The sequence below is a fragment of the Urocampus carinirostris genome, chromosome 15 (genome assembly GCF_059441175.1).
Source record: "Urocampus carinirostris isolate Australia breed hairy pipefish chromosome 15, RoL_Ucar_1.0, whole genome shotgun sequence".
In the NCBI taxonomy this organism is placed as follows: Eukaryota; Metazoa; Chordata; class Actinopteri; order Syngnathiformes; family Syngnathidae; genus Urocampus; species Urocampus carinirostris.
In genome coordinates this window covers 3,510,591-3,524,529 of record NC_142363.1, presented here as the reverse complement: position 1 = coordinate 3,524,529, position 13,939 = coordinate 3,510,591, and the positions used below count along the sequence as shown (strand labels likewise).

At 39.8% G+C, this 13,939-nt stretch overlaps 2 protein-coding genes across 6 annotated transcripts in view; one reads left to right on the top strand and one right to left on the bottom strand.

Moving 5' to 3' along the window:
* The window catches only part of rbks (ribokinase), an 83,854-nt gene extending 72,434 nt beyond the window's left edge, over nt 1–11,420 (bottom strand). For 3 of the 5 annotated variants that reach the window (XM_088353733.1, XM_088353737.1, XM_088353736.1), the window contains exons 1-2: nt 11,196–11,219; nt 640–701 (exon numbers count right to left, since the gene is read on the bottom strand). In XM_088353733.1, coding sequence (XP_088209859.1) covers nt 640–701; nt 11,196–11,204 — 71 coding nt within the window. In that variant the 5' untranslated portion in view covers nt 11,205–11,219. Of the gene's footprint in view, nt 1–639; nt 702–9,154; nt 9,182–11,195; nt 11,220–11,368 lie in introns of those variants that run through there. The other 2 variants (XM_088353734.1, XM_088353735.1) reach the window with 2 other exon arrangements.
* Nucleotides 11,421–11,622: 202 nt separating this feature from the next.
* The window catches only part of babam2 (BRISC and BRCA1 A complex member 2), a 127,093-nt gene continuing 124,776 nt past the window's right edge, over nt 11,623–13,939 (top strand). Inside the window, exon 1 of the mRNA XM_088354212.1 lies at nt 11,623–11,724. The gene's annotated coding sequence lies outside the window, so the exon portion shown is untranslated. The remainder of the gene's footprint in view (nt 11,725–13,939) is intronic.

Below are 13,939 nucleotides of genomic sequence, written 5' to 3'. Positions count from 1 at the left end.
AGGTAAGAGCTACAAGTGATTTGGAAAAAACATCACTAACAACATTTTTTTAGTAAATGTTCAGTACATTTGAAGCTGACAGGCTTTTTTTTTTTACCAAACATTATCTAGACTTATCAAGTTTTTAAAACAAAACAGCCCTAATTGAATTACTATTCACATGTTTATATCTTAAAAGTATACTTACGTGATCTCATTACTGGTGGGGAATACTTTTATGAGGCTAAATCAAACTAAATAAGAGATTTTTTTATGACAATAAAGATCTACTTTCGAGGTAATTTTAAATAATTCATTTTTTAAAAAAAGTTATATTTAAAAATGATGCTCAACAGTTTGTAAAATAAACCATACAATTTAATGATGAGTCATTTCAATAAAGACATTTTACATAATGTAGTCGGTATTCAAAAAAATGCCATGCAAATTACTTTAAAAGATAAATTTTGATTTGCCATTGTTTAATTCAACTGGATTGTGACAATTTTGGCAAACAAACTGAACATTAAGAGCCCATGAAGTTGATGTATTAATTAAGAAATAATAAGTCCTTACAGAATTGACATTTAAACTAAATTGTGGGAAACAATTCATAAAACCTCAAATTTGAGAAGTTGTTTTAGTGCAGTGTTTACTTACCTAACCAAGTCAGTCATGCAAGACCCAACCACAATCACGTCAAAGGCCTCTTCAGTCATGACCTAATAACACACACTTTCAGTATGTTATTCTGGTTAAAATCACTTCATGCAATTAAATGTTTGGTGTGTGAATAATAGGGATAATCTTTGGACTTTAAGGGAGATATTTCAGGTAAAACAAGCAAACTTATTTCTTAAATAAGCATGAGCATGGGGGAAAAATCAAATAAGGTAAAAATAGAGTCTCCATCATTGGTGGACTTGGAAAGGATCCAGTCGTATTGTGTATGTGTGCATGAGTGGGGCAGCCGGTGGGGAGGCTGCCTTCCAGCTTCAATACCAGACTATACGTGAACGCAGCCCAGCAAAGTCTTTAATTAATTCAATCCTCAGTTTGTATCGGAGCTAATGCTAGTGTGTTAATCTTTTCAAATCTCTTCCTCGGCAGTGGAAGAAAGCCTGGCCGCTGGCTGTGAGATGTTTCATTTCTCTCTCTACACATTTCACAACATATTGTCTTTTTTTCCACACGAAAGCAATGCTAGAATAATACTGCTCAGATTTGCATTGTCTTTGTATTTAAAAAGGAATTATTTGCTGAATTTAATATTTATCTGTCAAAGATGACCAGCTTCATCAAAATGCATAAGGTTTACCTTATCCTCAGGCAGAACGCCACCATTGCCAAATGAATATATTTAAATAAAGAATCCCCCAAGATTTTATCGATCAGTTAAGTTACAAAAATGCCTTTAAACATATTTTTTTTAAAAATCCCATTCTATTTTTCTTATATTTTTTTGTATCATGATATTTGTCTTTTGTGCTCTATGCCAGTGTTTCTCAATTGGAGGATAACAACTGAAAGTGGGACACGGACCCATTTTCAGTGGGTCACGGGCCATTTCTTTGGGGCCTTTGCTTTGGTAAAATAATAATCAGAAAGGGTCATTTTAACTCTTTAACGGTAAATGATCATAACTCACAGCAAATGCAAGATGACAGTTTCATTTTACACCACAGAAAAGGATGGATAAAGTTTGTTAACACATGTTGAGCATGGCAAAACAAATATTTGGCGAATGATATACAGTATGAGATAAGGATTTTATCATCATGAAAGTCACTGATGTGAAGCGCTTTGGGTGTTATAAAAAATGCTGCTAATTGAGCATTAAAGGAAAAATTATTACTTAAAGTTGTTGAGGTTTTGCTGGCAATTTTCTTCATGTGACTATATTCTAATACGTGTGGTTTAAACTACACAATTATTTCATTAGATATATTTAAGAAAGTGAATTTTTTTCCCCTTGATTTGGGGTGTCGCTTGTAATTGGGTGCGATGGTGGGTCCTGAAGTCAGAACAGTTGAGAACCACTGCTTTGTGCAGTTAGTTGAGAATTTTAATTTAAACCAAAAGGTAACAGATTAAAAACTTAAAATCATACATTTAACACCAGCACCCCAAATCTTTCACAATTTTGAGCCATGCTTTTTTGATTTCTTAAACTAGAATGTGACCCGCTCGTCAAACACAACTTTGGGTTCAATGACATTCTAACGTTCAAAGATTGATGCTGAAGTGACCATTTAAAATTGCAATGACACGAGTTTACACTTTTTTGTTTTTTCTTTGTTATTATAGCTGTCTGCATAGTCACCATATTGTAATTAATTCACAAAAATACAAACAAATATTATAATTTAAAGTATTTGAGCAAAATTGATTGAAGGGTCAGTGTGTAGAATTTGACAAAAGAAAAATGATTGCTAATGAGCACAAGGAAGATTACAAACTATGGAGACTAAAAGTGATCAAACCGTACCTTTTTTTCCAAATATATTTGGCAAGCCTTCAGCAAGATTCTTGTTTTGTAGGTTACTGTAGCAGCCAGATGGCAGATCACTATGTCAGCTCCCTCTAAGTGAGGCTAATCTTATTGAAAATAAATACAAATTTGTCCACCTATAAGTATTTTAAAAAAACACACGTTTATGATAGTTCATGGTTCAAGTATTTTTTGCTCATTATTTGAATCAATATCTTCTTTATGAATTGAATTTTTTTACTACTATAATTTTCTAAAAAATACTCACTGTTCTTTGAAAGAGTGTGTCAATATGAATTGGTAGCCTTTAATATTATCAACATCTGAATATTAGCTCTCCCTTTCCAAAAGGGTATATTGTTTTTAGCAGTATGAATTTACTACAATAAACTGTGCACATTGTAATTAAAAACACTATTTTAGAAGGATTTCTAAATCAACAGGCAAAATATAAAGGCACCCCAATTTGTTCTAAAACATAAGAATATTGTTTGGAACTTATTTATTGGTAACCGTAACGGATTCAATTTTGTGTGCGATGAAATATGTTTATATATTAAAAAAAAAAAAAAACGTCAGTCCAGTAATCGAAACGTGGTTGACAAACAGCTGTTTGACAAAAACTATGAATGGATACCCATGATAGCATAAGTAACCATTCATTCAATATTATCAGAATGATAGCCAAAACATTGTATTACGTAAGAATGAATCTGATTGGGAAATCCAACAACTCTGCATTGCTGAAGAAGACACTTTGCAACAAGCTTAAAGGGAATATCATTAACATGGTACAGTGAGGTTGATTCATTTAGGTTATCAGGATTCTTATTATTAATGATAAAAGATATCTATTAATGTATTGAATTTTTTTTTACAATTCAAACCAATATTTGTTTGTCTTTTGCAGGTCTCTAGCCACCCTGACTGTCCATTCCGTGACTTTATCACCTAACATGTCGTCAAGAAAGGATTGCCATAAAGCTTATATGGACGGTTAATGTTCGCACACTTCTACAAAAAAACAATTCTAAAAGAATGTCAGGGTAGGAGTAGCTCTTAATCATGAGTAAATGTGGGTACACAGTGTTTAAAAATGTTAGTGCAACTGTTCCATGAGGCAAAACCCTGCAATTTATCCGGATAACATGTGGCCAAAACAATACATGTACAGCGCTGCCACTTCCAGGCTGAATATTACACGCCATCCTTGCTTTTTCAATAAGAAAGTGAGCCCAGTGGTACAACTAGTCACTGTACCAGCGCACCCACTCCACGTCTATAGAGGGCTCGGCGCTTTGTGCTAAAAATAGTAACACGGCTTCGTGCCGCCATCTTGGAAGTCTGTCGATTACAAGCGGTGATAGCGAGAGGAGCAAATATTTACTCAGTTTGTCTATTTATTTACTCAACTAGCTTCGTCTGTGTACGGATTTTGTCCATCAACACTATGGAAAACTACGTGGAGAGTTTAGACAAGTAAGCACGCGAGCGGTACGCTGCGAAGTTGCATTTTATTGGAAAAGTGGATCCCTACAAAATTAAAAACAAAGACTGGAAGTCTGATCCCGATTTGTTGCCGTGTGTGACTTACATCGAACTTGTTAACTATCTTATTTTCCACCAAAGTCCCTTTTGTGAACTGAAGGATTTTCAAAATTACAAAAGTATGGAAGCCTACGACAGATTTGTTGAGGAATCCTCTTACTGTGTTTGTCAAGGTTTGTGATGTGGCGAAAACATGCGAACATTGGATGATACTACACTGAAACTCAAACGCTATCCCGCCCCCCTCAGCCATTGTAAATTAAAGGTGTTAATTATGAGCCTTTCATCTAAACAAAGATTGAAAATAAATACAATTGCAAACAGCGCATACTTCATGTTTGTTTGATACATGTGTATGGTGAAGTAGTTATTTAATAATGTTATCCACTGAGAGAGAAGAAATATCTCATCAAAGTGGATGAAATGCACATTTACTATGTATTCTTGGTATATACTTGTTCAACATCTAGATATTTTTTCAGATATGTTACTCAAGAAGCAACACCTACAGTATTTAACCTAGCCATACATGAAGTACAAATGTCCCATAACCTTTTTAAAATTTATTTCTACATGATAAATAATTCAATTTACCTGTCAGAAAGTGGTCAGAACAAACACGAACACAGTCAAGCTTTGGCAAATTCGACCGGTTGATAGCTGCCAGCCACATTCGTCTTCGCCGTTCACTTTTCTCCTGAGCTTCAATCCCCTGATTGTAAACACACTTCGGAAGTCTAAAGAAGCCCTTCCCACCCTTTTCCCCTCGGCTACAACAGCCAACAATAACGCACGTATTCGGTATTACAATGTAAAATCTAACTGGTTCGCTGAACAATAACAATGAAGTGAAAAGCTTTGTGTACTTCCAAAATGGCCGCCAGCAATGCATTGTGGGTAATCTTAGGACCTCGAAGCACTCTATTCTTGAAACCATCGAGACTTACAGTTTATTTTCTCACTAAAGTAAATCCAATTAATGTACATAGCACGTTTTCTTGGCTCAAAAATAGAATTACATATAAAGCACAGTGCCACTTTGAACATCTACCTGTTTTCACAAACCAGCTCCCAAGAGTTTACTTTTCAATGCTCTTGCTGGTTAAAAATACAAATGACTTGAAAACATGATGGATATTTAGCTAAGTTAGCGGTTGATGGTGGACGCATCAGGTTAGCACTGCTCGTTCTATGCGTTTATACTGTCATTGGCGTCGGTATTAAGAGTATTGTTAATTATTAATTTTACAATTCTAACCATTTTAACATAGTTAGAAGTAAAGCAGCCGAGTCCTGCCATGGCCGGGCATTATACCGGCGGGCGGAGACGTAACTGCGTGAGATTCTTGCTCAAAGATGTTGTGGCAATTTCGGAGGGAATGTCAAGGACGGATTTTATTAACAAGTTTGTTGAAAAGATTCTGAAGTTTAAAAAGGAGGAGGTACATGCTGTCATAAAAATGACTTCTGGCAAAGGCTTTGATGTGAGTTTTGAAACGGCAGCTCTTTATCAAGAGTTTTGGAATCGCTTTGAGGGAGTGAGGTCCCAGTTTTCAGGATTTACAGTGGAGAAGCTGACTGATAATGCTAACAAGATTGTCGTTGTTAGAATGTTTAGTGAAATAATCAGTGCTGATGACGTCTGTTATTGGTTGAGTAGATACTGCTCAGTAAAAGGCCAGGCTATGAAGGTGAGGTGTGAGAAAGGCTATTGGAATGGTGCCTGGAGGGTACCAGTCCAACTACGGCAAGATCCTCAGGGCTTTCAGGGACTGAAACAAATTCCGTCGACTATATTCCTGGGGGAAAACCGTGGCTTTATCCACTATCAAGGGCAACCGAAACTCTGTCGCAAATGTGGTGAGCATGGGCATCTGGCTGAGGTATGTGATCGAATTTTTTGTGGAAAGTGCAGAACAATTGGACATTCCTTTGAGGAATGTATCAATAGCAGAAAATGCAATCTCTGTGGAGAAACGAATCACCTCTTTAGAAACTGCCCGAATTCGTTTGCTAACAAATTGAAAGCTAGGAAGGCAGTTAACAAAGACAACAAAGACAATGAAATGATGTCAGACATCATAGATAATGAAATGAATAAATGTCACAAAGACAATGAAGTGAATAAAGATAACAAAGACAATGAAATTAATAAAGTCATGGAAATACAAAATGAAAATGAACAAGAAATTGATGAAGTTATAGAAATACCCAATGAAGATGAACAGGAAATGAATAAAGTTATGGAAATACCCAATGAAATTGATCAAGAAATTCACAAAGAAATTGGACAAGACAAACAAATTGAAAAAACAGATGTACCTACCAATACCCCTGGAGCAGAGACCAGAGAATCAAAATTGAAACAGGAAGAACCTGGAAATTCTAATTCGATTTCTCATAAAATACCTGAATTTGGACATGACAAACGAATAGAAAAAGCAACTGCCACTCCGAAAACACATATTAATCAGGAAGGGCCTGGAAGAGAGTTCAAATTAGCAAATTTGTTTGTTACGCCATTGCCGGGATTTGGAGAAGACAAACAAATCGAAAAGGCGAATGACTCTCCAAAAACCCATACGGGCACTGGAAAGAGGAGTAAAAGTAAGACAAAATTGGGAGTGGTGAAAAAACCAGAAACAAAGATAAGAGATTTAGAAGAAAGCCGATTGCCGGTGAATAAGCCCACAAGGGAACTGTATGAAGTTGAGACGGAGGAAGTCGGGGAGGGAAAAAATCTGACCCTTTGTGGGCAGGGAAGTAAGAGACCCCTTGATAGGTCCTCTGGCTCACCCCCTAACCCAGAAAAAAGGGGAAGACCTGGAACCACAGACAGAGAGTCAGAGGGTCCCAGAGTTTTCCCCGGTGAGTCTCAAAATGAGGTACTACTCTTAAGTGATGTGTCTGACACAGGTGACACTCTCGATCTCGATGATCACCAAAGAATGGACTCAGATCCCCCGGTTTTGTCTAACTAGTTTTAATACTTTAACAACAATTATGAACATTACATTCTCTACTATCAATGTGAGAAGTGTGAGATCAAAGGTTAAGGCTCACAGTGTTTTATCGTTCTTAAAAACTATCAGAACAGATGTGTTTTTACTACAGGAATGCTGCATCCCCTTTCTAAAAAATTATAAACAGTGGGAAGAGATTTGGCCATATCCGTCATTATGGAGTGGCTCGAATGAAAACCGTAACGATGGGGTAGCCATTTTAATAAACAACCCTCAACTCATCATAAAGGGGAGTACTGTGATGAGAGACGGACGCGCAATCTTAGCAAGACTTTCTTATATAGGGAATGATTTTAACCTCATTAACATATACGGCCATGCCGACAGACAACTCAGGTACGAACTTTTAGAGGACATCCAGTCGCATATGCTAGGCCATCAACCACTAATCGTGGGAGGAGATTTTAATTGCATCCTAAGTAGGAAGGATAGAAAGAGGAACGATGAGGAGTTTAAAGTAGATAAAACATCAACTTTATTACAAGACATGTGCCGGACATTTAAACTAGTGGACTGTTTCAAATCCATACATCCAGGAGAGGAGGGCTTCACCTGGTTCAGTAGTGACAATGCCAGAGCCTCTCGAATAGACTACATATTTACGAGGGGTTTAGCACAGAGTGATGCAAGATTAATTCCAGTTTTTTTTTCGGATCACTTGCTACTGTCCTGCTCTTTCTCATTTCCTTCAGGTATGACTGTTGGGAAGGGTTTGTGGAAGTTAAACTGCTCCCTGCTGGAGGATGAGGCTCTAGTCGCACAATACAGGGAGCTGTACAAAGACTGGCAGACCCTTCAAGACTCGTATGATTCACGAGCACAATGGTGGGAAATGACAAAGAAACGAACACAGACCTTTTTTAAAAATGCAGGGAAAAACAAGAAACTTAAAGAGATGAAACGCATGTCGGGACTACAAAGAAGACTCCAACGCTATTTCATCCTAACAGAAAAGGGGATGGACTTTAATGATGAAATCAAAGAGACCAAACAAGAACTAAACGCTTTGGCGGAAATAAAGAGCAAAGGCATCATAATAAGAAGCAGAGAAAGAGAAATAGAAGAAGGGGAAAAATGTACACGCTACTTTTTAAAAAAAATTATGGGCAAAAATGAGGGGATTTTTAAAATTCAAAACGAAAACGGGCAAATAACAAAGGAAAGTAGTGAAATAACCAGATTGGTCGAAGACTACTACAAAAAATTATTTGAAAAGAAAGAAACATATGAGAATGAAATGGGGCATGTATTAGATCATATTTCAAGATCAGTCCGTCAAGACCCCTTTTTAACATCGGACTTTACCCAAGACCAAATGAATGATTGCATAAAGACTATGAAAAAAGGCAAATCACCCGGGGAGGACGGACTCAACCTCGAATTTTACCGGACTTTTTGGGATATTTTAGCACCAGATCTGTTAACTGTTTTTAACGAATTTTCCAGTCGAGACCATATGCCAGACAGTTTCAGAATAGGGATAGTTACTCTATTGCACAAAAAAGGAGACAAAATTGACTTAAAAAACTGGCGACCCATAACGCTTTTAAACGTGGACTGTAAAATTTTCAGCAAGCTTCTAGCAACACGAATGTCTGTTGTCTTGGGAGACTTGGTTGATCCAGACCAAACCTGTGCCATTGTGGGAAGGAAGATCAGCGACAGTCTCATGCTGATCCGTGACACCATTTGTTATGCAAGAGACAGAAACATGCGACTAGCGGTCCTAAACCCAGACTTTGAAAAAGCCTTTGATCGAGTCTCGCACCAATACCTGTTCAGGGTATTGCAAAAATGTGGTTTTCCCCAAAAATACATCAAGTGGGTAGGACTGCTATACCGAGACATCTACAGCAAATTCATGATTAACGGGAATTTATCGGAAGCAATCGAGATCAACTGCGGTGTACGTCAAGGTTGCCCTATGTCTCCCCTTCTCTATGTTCTTTGCATTGAACCTTTGGCACAAATGTTAAGAAAAGATAGATTTGTCGAAGGCATCAATATCCCAGGAAGTGGGGGACAAATTACCAAGTGTGTTTTGTACATGGATGATTTTAATATTTTGTGTACTGACCGCGCATCTGTTGAAAGAGCCCTTGACTTGACTGACCTGTTTGGGAGGGCGTCTGGGTCAAGGCTAAATAGAGAAAAATCACAAGTGAAGTTTTATGGAATGTGGAAAGAGACAGAAAAGGCAGGACTCCCGCTGACGGCGTTAAAGACAGACCAGAAAATCCTAGGGATAAAATTCAATGCGGATGGAGGAGGCGGGACCAACTGGGATGACGTGACAAGGAAAGTTAAGCAAAAACTTGTTTTTTGGTCACTAAGAAAACTGACAATAGAGGGGAAGGTCCTAATCATCAAAGCGATCATCCTCCCAATGCTTTTGTCAATCAGTTTAATTTTTATGCCTAAAAGAAACGTGCTGTTACAACTGGACCGAGCCATCTTTCGCTTTGTCTGGGGCTCAAAGTGGGAAAGGATAAAAAGAGATACAATGAAAAAGAAAAAGGAAAAAGGGGGGAAAGGAGTGCCTGACCTCCAGCTTTTCCTGGGAAGCAAATATGTCTCTCTCCACTTCCAAAACGCTGTAGGCCCACCCAACAACCCGAAAAGTCAAGCAATGACCCGTTTTTGGATGGGCTCATATTTGCGGAAGCTAAAGCTTGTACCAGACAATCGTTTGATTCCAGTTTCGTTTAACTTGCCACCAACACATCTCTTTATTCGGGATTTTTTGAAGAAGTTTGATTTGGAGACACAAGAATGTCACACTTTACAAAACCACAGGGCCCTTATTGCTATTGTGCAAGAGCGAGCTACAGTAAGCCCTGTGCGGGGGCTTGCGTTTGGCGAATCCACAACGGTTTGGAGCAACGTCAATCATCCTGCCCTCCCAAACAGACTACGAGACTTGTCATGGATGGTGGCTCATGAAGTTCTCCCAGTCAGAGCTGTAATGCACCACCGAGGAATGTCAGCGACTTCGACGTGCCCTCGACCTGGCTGTGGCGCCCAGGAGTCGGTGAGGCACCTTTTTTGTGAGTGCAGCGCTGCCCAGGTCTTGTGGACAATGGCCGAACAACTAGGAAAGTTCCCGGACTTGCCAGCAGGAGAGGTCCCTGATACACAGTACGTGCTTTACGGGGTGAGTCGGTCGAGGAGGCCTCGGAACGACTTTGCCAGGGTCTGGCTCACTCTCGCCGCCATCAAGGACGCCATCTGGACCTCCAGAAACCTGCTGGTATGGAGGTGCAGGCAGATCCCCCCCGTGGCTGTGCTCCAAATGGCTGCAGATACCATACAATCTGCGAGCGGCGGGCCTAGGACGCAGCCATAAAGAAGACTCGTCTGCACCCACCCGGAGGGGGGAGCCGGAGCTACACTGTGGGAGTCCCGGCAGCAACGGCCTGGGTTGTGGAACCCAGAAGGGAGAGGACCCACGCAGAAGGGAAAGGACCCACACAGAGGACTGGAAGAATGCTGCTTGGGAGGGTGGGATGGCACGAGCTATGCCCTTGCACAATAGTATTGCCTTTTACACGCTGGTTAACTACTGTTAAAAGAAAATAACTCTGAAATTGTTTAATTGATGTTGAAAATGTCAGGAAAAATGTTAAAACGTCATATCGTCACGTCATATTGTCAAATATAAAAAAATTGTGAATATGCTTGATGGCTGTGTTTTGCTGCTGTTGGTGTCGGTGGATTTGTTCAGACCGAGGACAATCGACTTTGGCCTGGACGGATCTATTGACACTAACAAAGATGTTATATAATGAAATTGTGAATATGTTTGATTTTCGAGAAGGTTTGTTCAAACCTCACTTTGTGTTTGCTGTTAAAAACGTAATATTGGAATATAATATTGTGAATGTGCTTAATTGCTGTTGAGATTGTCATGATTGTTTTCTGTTTTTAGTGTCAATAAATTTGTTCAAACCAAAAAAAAAAAAAATAATGAAATTGTGAATATGTTTGATTTTCGAGAAGGTTTGTTCAAACCTCACTTTGTGTTTGCTGTTAAAAACGTAATATTGGAATATAATATTGTGAATGTGCTTAATTGCTGTTGAGATTGTCATGATTGTTTTCTGTTTTTAGTGTCAATAAATTTGTTCAAACCCAAAAAAATACATAATACGCACCATACGCATGTCAAGAAGGTTAAACACGAGCACATGTGTTGAAAAAAGTACCAAGCACAGTTAACATGATTACACGTAAGTAGCAATATTCAAGTTGCAACCTCAACAATATTAAAATCAAAGACATGCTGTAATTAAATCAATGACAATAGTGGCCCCCCAATGCACTTTACCTGGTGTCTTTTCCACAAGAATCTGAGCAGAGTAGTGGACACTGGACTCTGATTGACCGCTGTACTATAAAATTATTGCCTGAATAGTAGTATTGTTTATCTAACAAAATAGCGTACCGGTAATTCAAATGATACCACACAATTTTAAAACATAAATTATTACTATTAATAAATTAAAAAAAATGTAGTCAAAATTAATATTCTTTATCACAATGTCGTTATTTCTACAAAGGCATTATGATGGCTCACTAAACTGGGTCCTTCGAAAGGCCTAAACAACATGTACCCGGAAGTAAAAGGGCACGAAGTGAACGCTCAAGTCGCAATTTAAGAAATTTAATTCACAGCTTTTTCAGGTATTTAAATTTATGTTTTCTGAGATTTGAATCATTGTTGAATATTTTAAATTGTATGCCTTAAATTGTTTTCCAGTTATTATAAATTACAACTTGCTGGACGTGCATGCAATTTCTCAAATATTATTTACCATAAGGTTATAGGCACTATAATGGCATATTTATGTAATTCCCAACAAATGATAAGGGACTGAAAATTAATAATCTCAGTGCTATTGTTTAATTGTATCGAAACATTCTGAAGCTCTATCACGAATCGTACTTACCCCGAAGCAGAACTTGTTATTCTGTTACAGTACTCATTTGCTTCGCCTGTTTATTTTTTTCTTTATCAATGATAAGGGACCATTATCCGTAAAATTTAAGTTTCAGTGCTGTTGTTTGATTGCATTGAACAATTTTGAAGTGCTATCGCGAATTGTACTGAACCTTGGTCGGGACTTGTTATTATGTTGATGATTTACTTACTTCCTTATTAGTGAAAAGGAACAATTGTCAGAAAACTTAAATTATCCGTGCTTTTGTTTGATTACATTAACACACTTTGTAATACCATCAATTAAAGTACAAGGCCCGAGACTGAACCAGTTATGCTGTTTATTTTTCCGTATTAATGATAAAGGACAATTATTCCAAAACTAAAAATCTCAATCCTATTGTTTGATTGCATTGAAAAATTCTGGAGTACTAACAGTATTATATTAAATCCGAGATGAAACTTGTTATTCTGTTGCTTGTTTATTCCTTTCAATATTAATGGTAAGGGTGTAGCGAGCAGAGACGGGAGTCGAAGGCAGAGTGTCAAACAAAGGTGCCAACGAAAGCTGCTTTAATGACATTTAAACTTGCAATCACAAAACAAACACGAGAGTGGCTCAAGCCGGCCGAATTCAGAGTCCCCCTAGGAACTCGCTAACTAAACAATGGTTCTGTGGGTGAATTATGTAAAACCCACTACACAAGCCCCCCCAGAATTCACCCATAGTCAAAGTCTCTGTGCCTGGTTGGGACGCTGACCCGGCCACTGCGGGTACAAGGAGCTGGAACAGCGGGGTGAGAGCTTGTGGACTCAGTTGGAGAGCCCACAGGTGCTGGGGGCAGAGGGTCAGAGTGGGTACCCACGGGGCCGGAGGGTCGTGTCGCAGGAGGACGGCCGCGCCGTGGGGCTTGGGCCAGTTCCAATGGCTTGGACATATCCACACAAACTTCTGGGCCACTAGCTTAATGGATGCTTTCCTGCCAGGATGAGACAGGCCGTGTATTGCCTCAAAAACAGCCCGACGCCAGCCAGCAGGGACAAGCGGCCTAGGCCAACCCATGGAGAGGTCACAACAAAGCTTGGCCCCTGAGTCTCCGACCGCAACCTCCTCCAGCCGCAAACCAGTGTCTGAGCTCTTGAGCGTTTGGATGCCGTTATCAGAAGCCTGGTCCACACTCATACTGGAATAATCAAGCCCCAATTGCACAGCGCTGATGGTTGCTCTGGACAGGCAATCCGCAACCACGTTGGACTTCCCAGCAATGTGCCTGATGTCAGTCGTGTATTCCGATATGAATGACAGCTGGCGCTGCTGGCGGGCGGACCACGGTTCGGACATCTTGGACATGGAGAACGTAAGAGGCTTATGATCAACAAAGACGATGAACTCACGGGCCTCCAAGATGAAACGGAAGTGGCGGATCGCCAACCAGATGGCAAGTAGTTCTCTGTCGAATGCACTGTATTTACGTTCTCTGGGGACCAGCTGGCGACTAAAAAAGGCGAGTGGCTGCCAAGCATTGTCAACCCACTGCTCGAACACGGCACCCACTGCTAGGTCTGATGCGTCTGTAGTCAGTGCGACTGTGGCTCCGGGAGCAGGGTGAGCCAGCATGGCTGCCTGGCACAGCGCGGTTTTTGTGTCCTCGAATGCCTTGGTCCTCTCAGCGGTCCATTCAACAGCTTGATTGGGTGACCTACCCTTGAGGGCCTCGTAGAGTGGGCGCATGACATCAGCGGCTCGGCGAATAAACCTATGGTAGAATGTCACCATGCCGAGAAACTCCCTGAGGCCCCGTGCTGTTGGCGGCAGAGGAAAGGTAGAGACAGCCTCTACCTTAGACGGTAGGGGGGAAGCCCCATCCTTGGTGATGAGATGCCCAAGGAAGTGGATGGAGGGTACGCCAAAAACACATTTCGCGGGATTTATAATCAGGCCATGCTGACTGAGCTTGG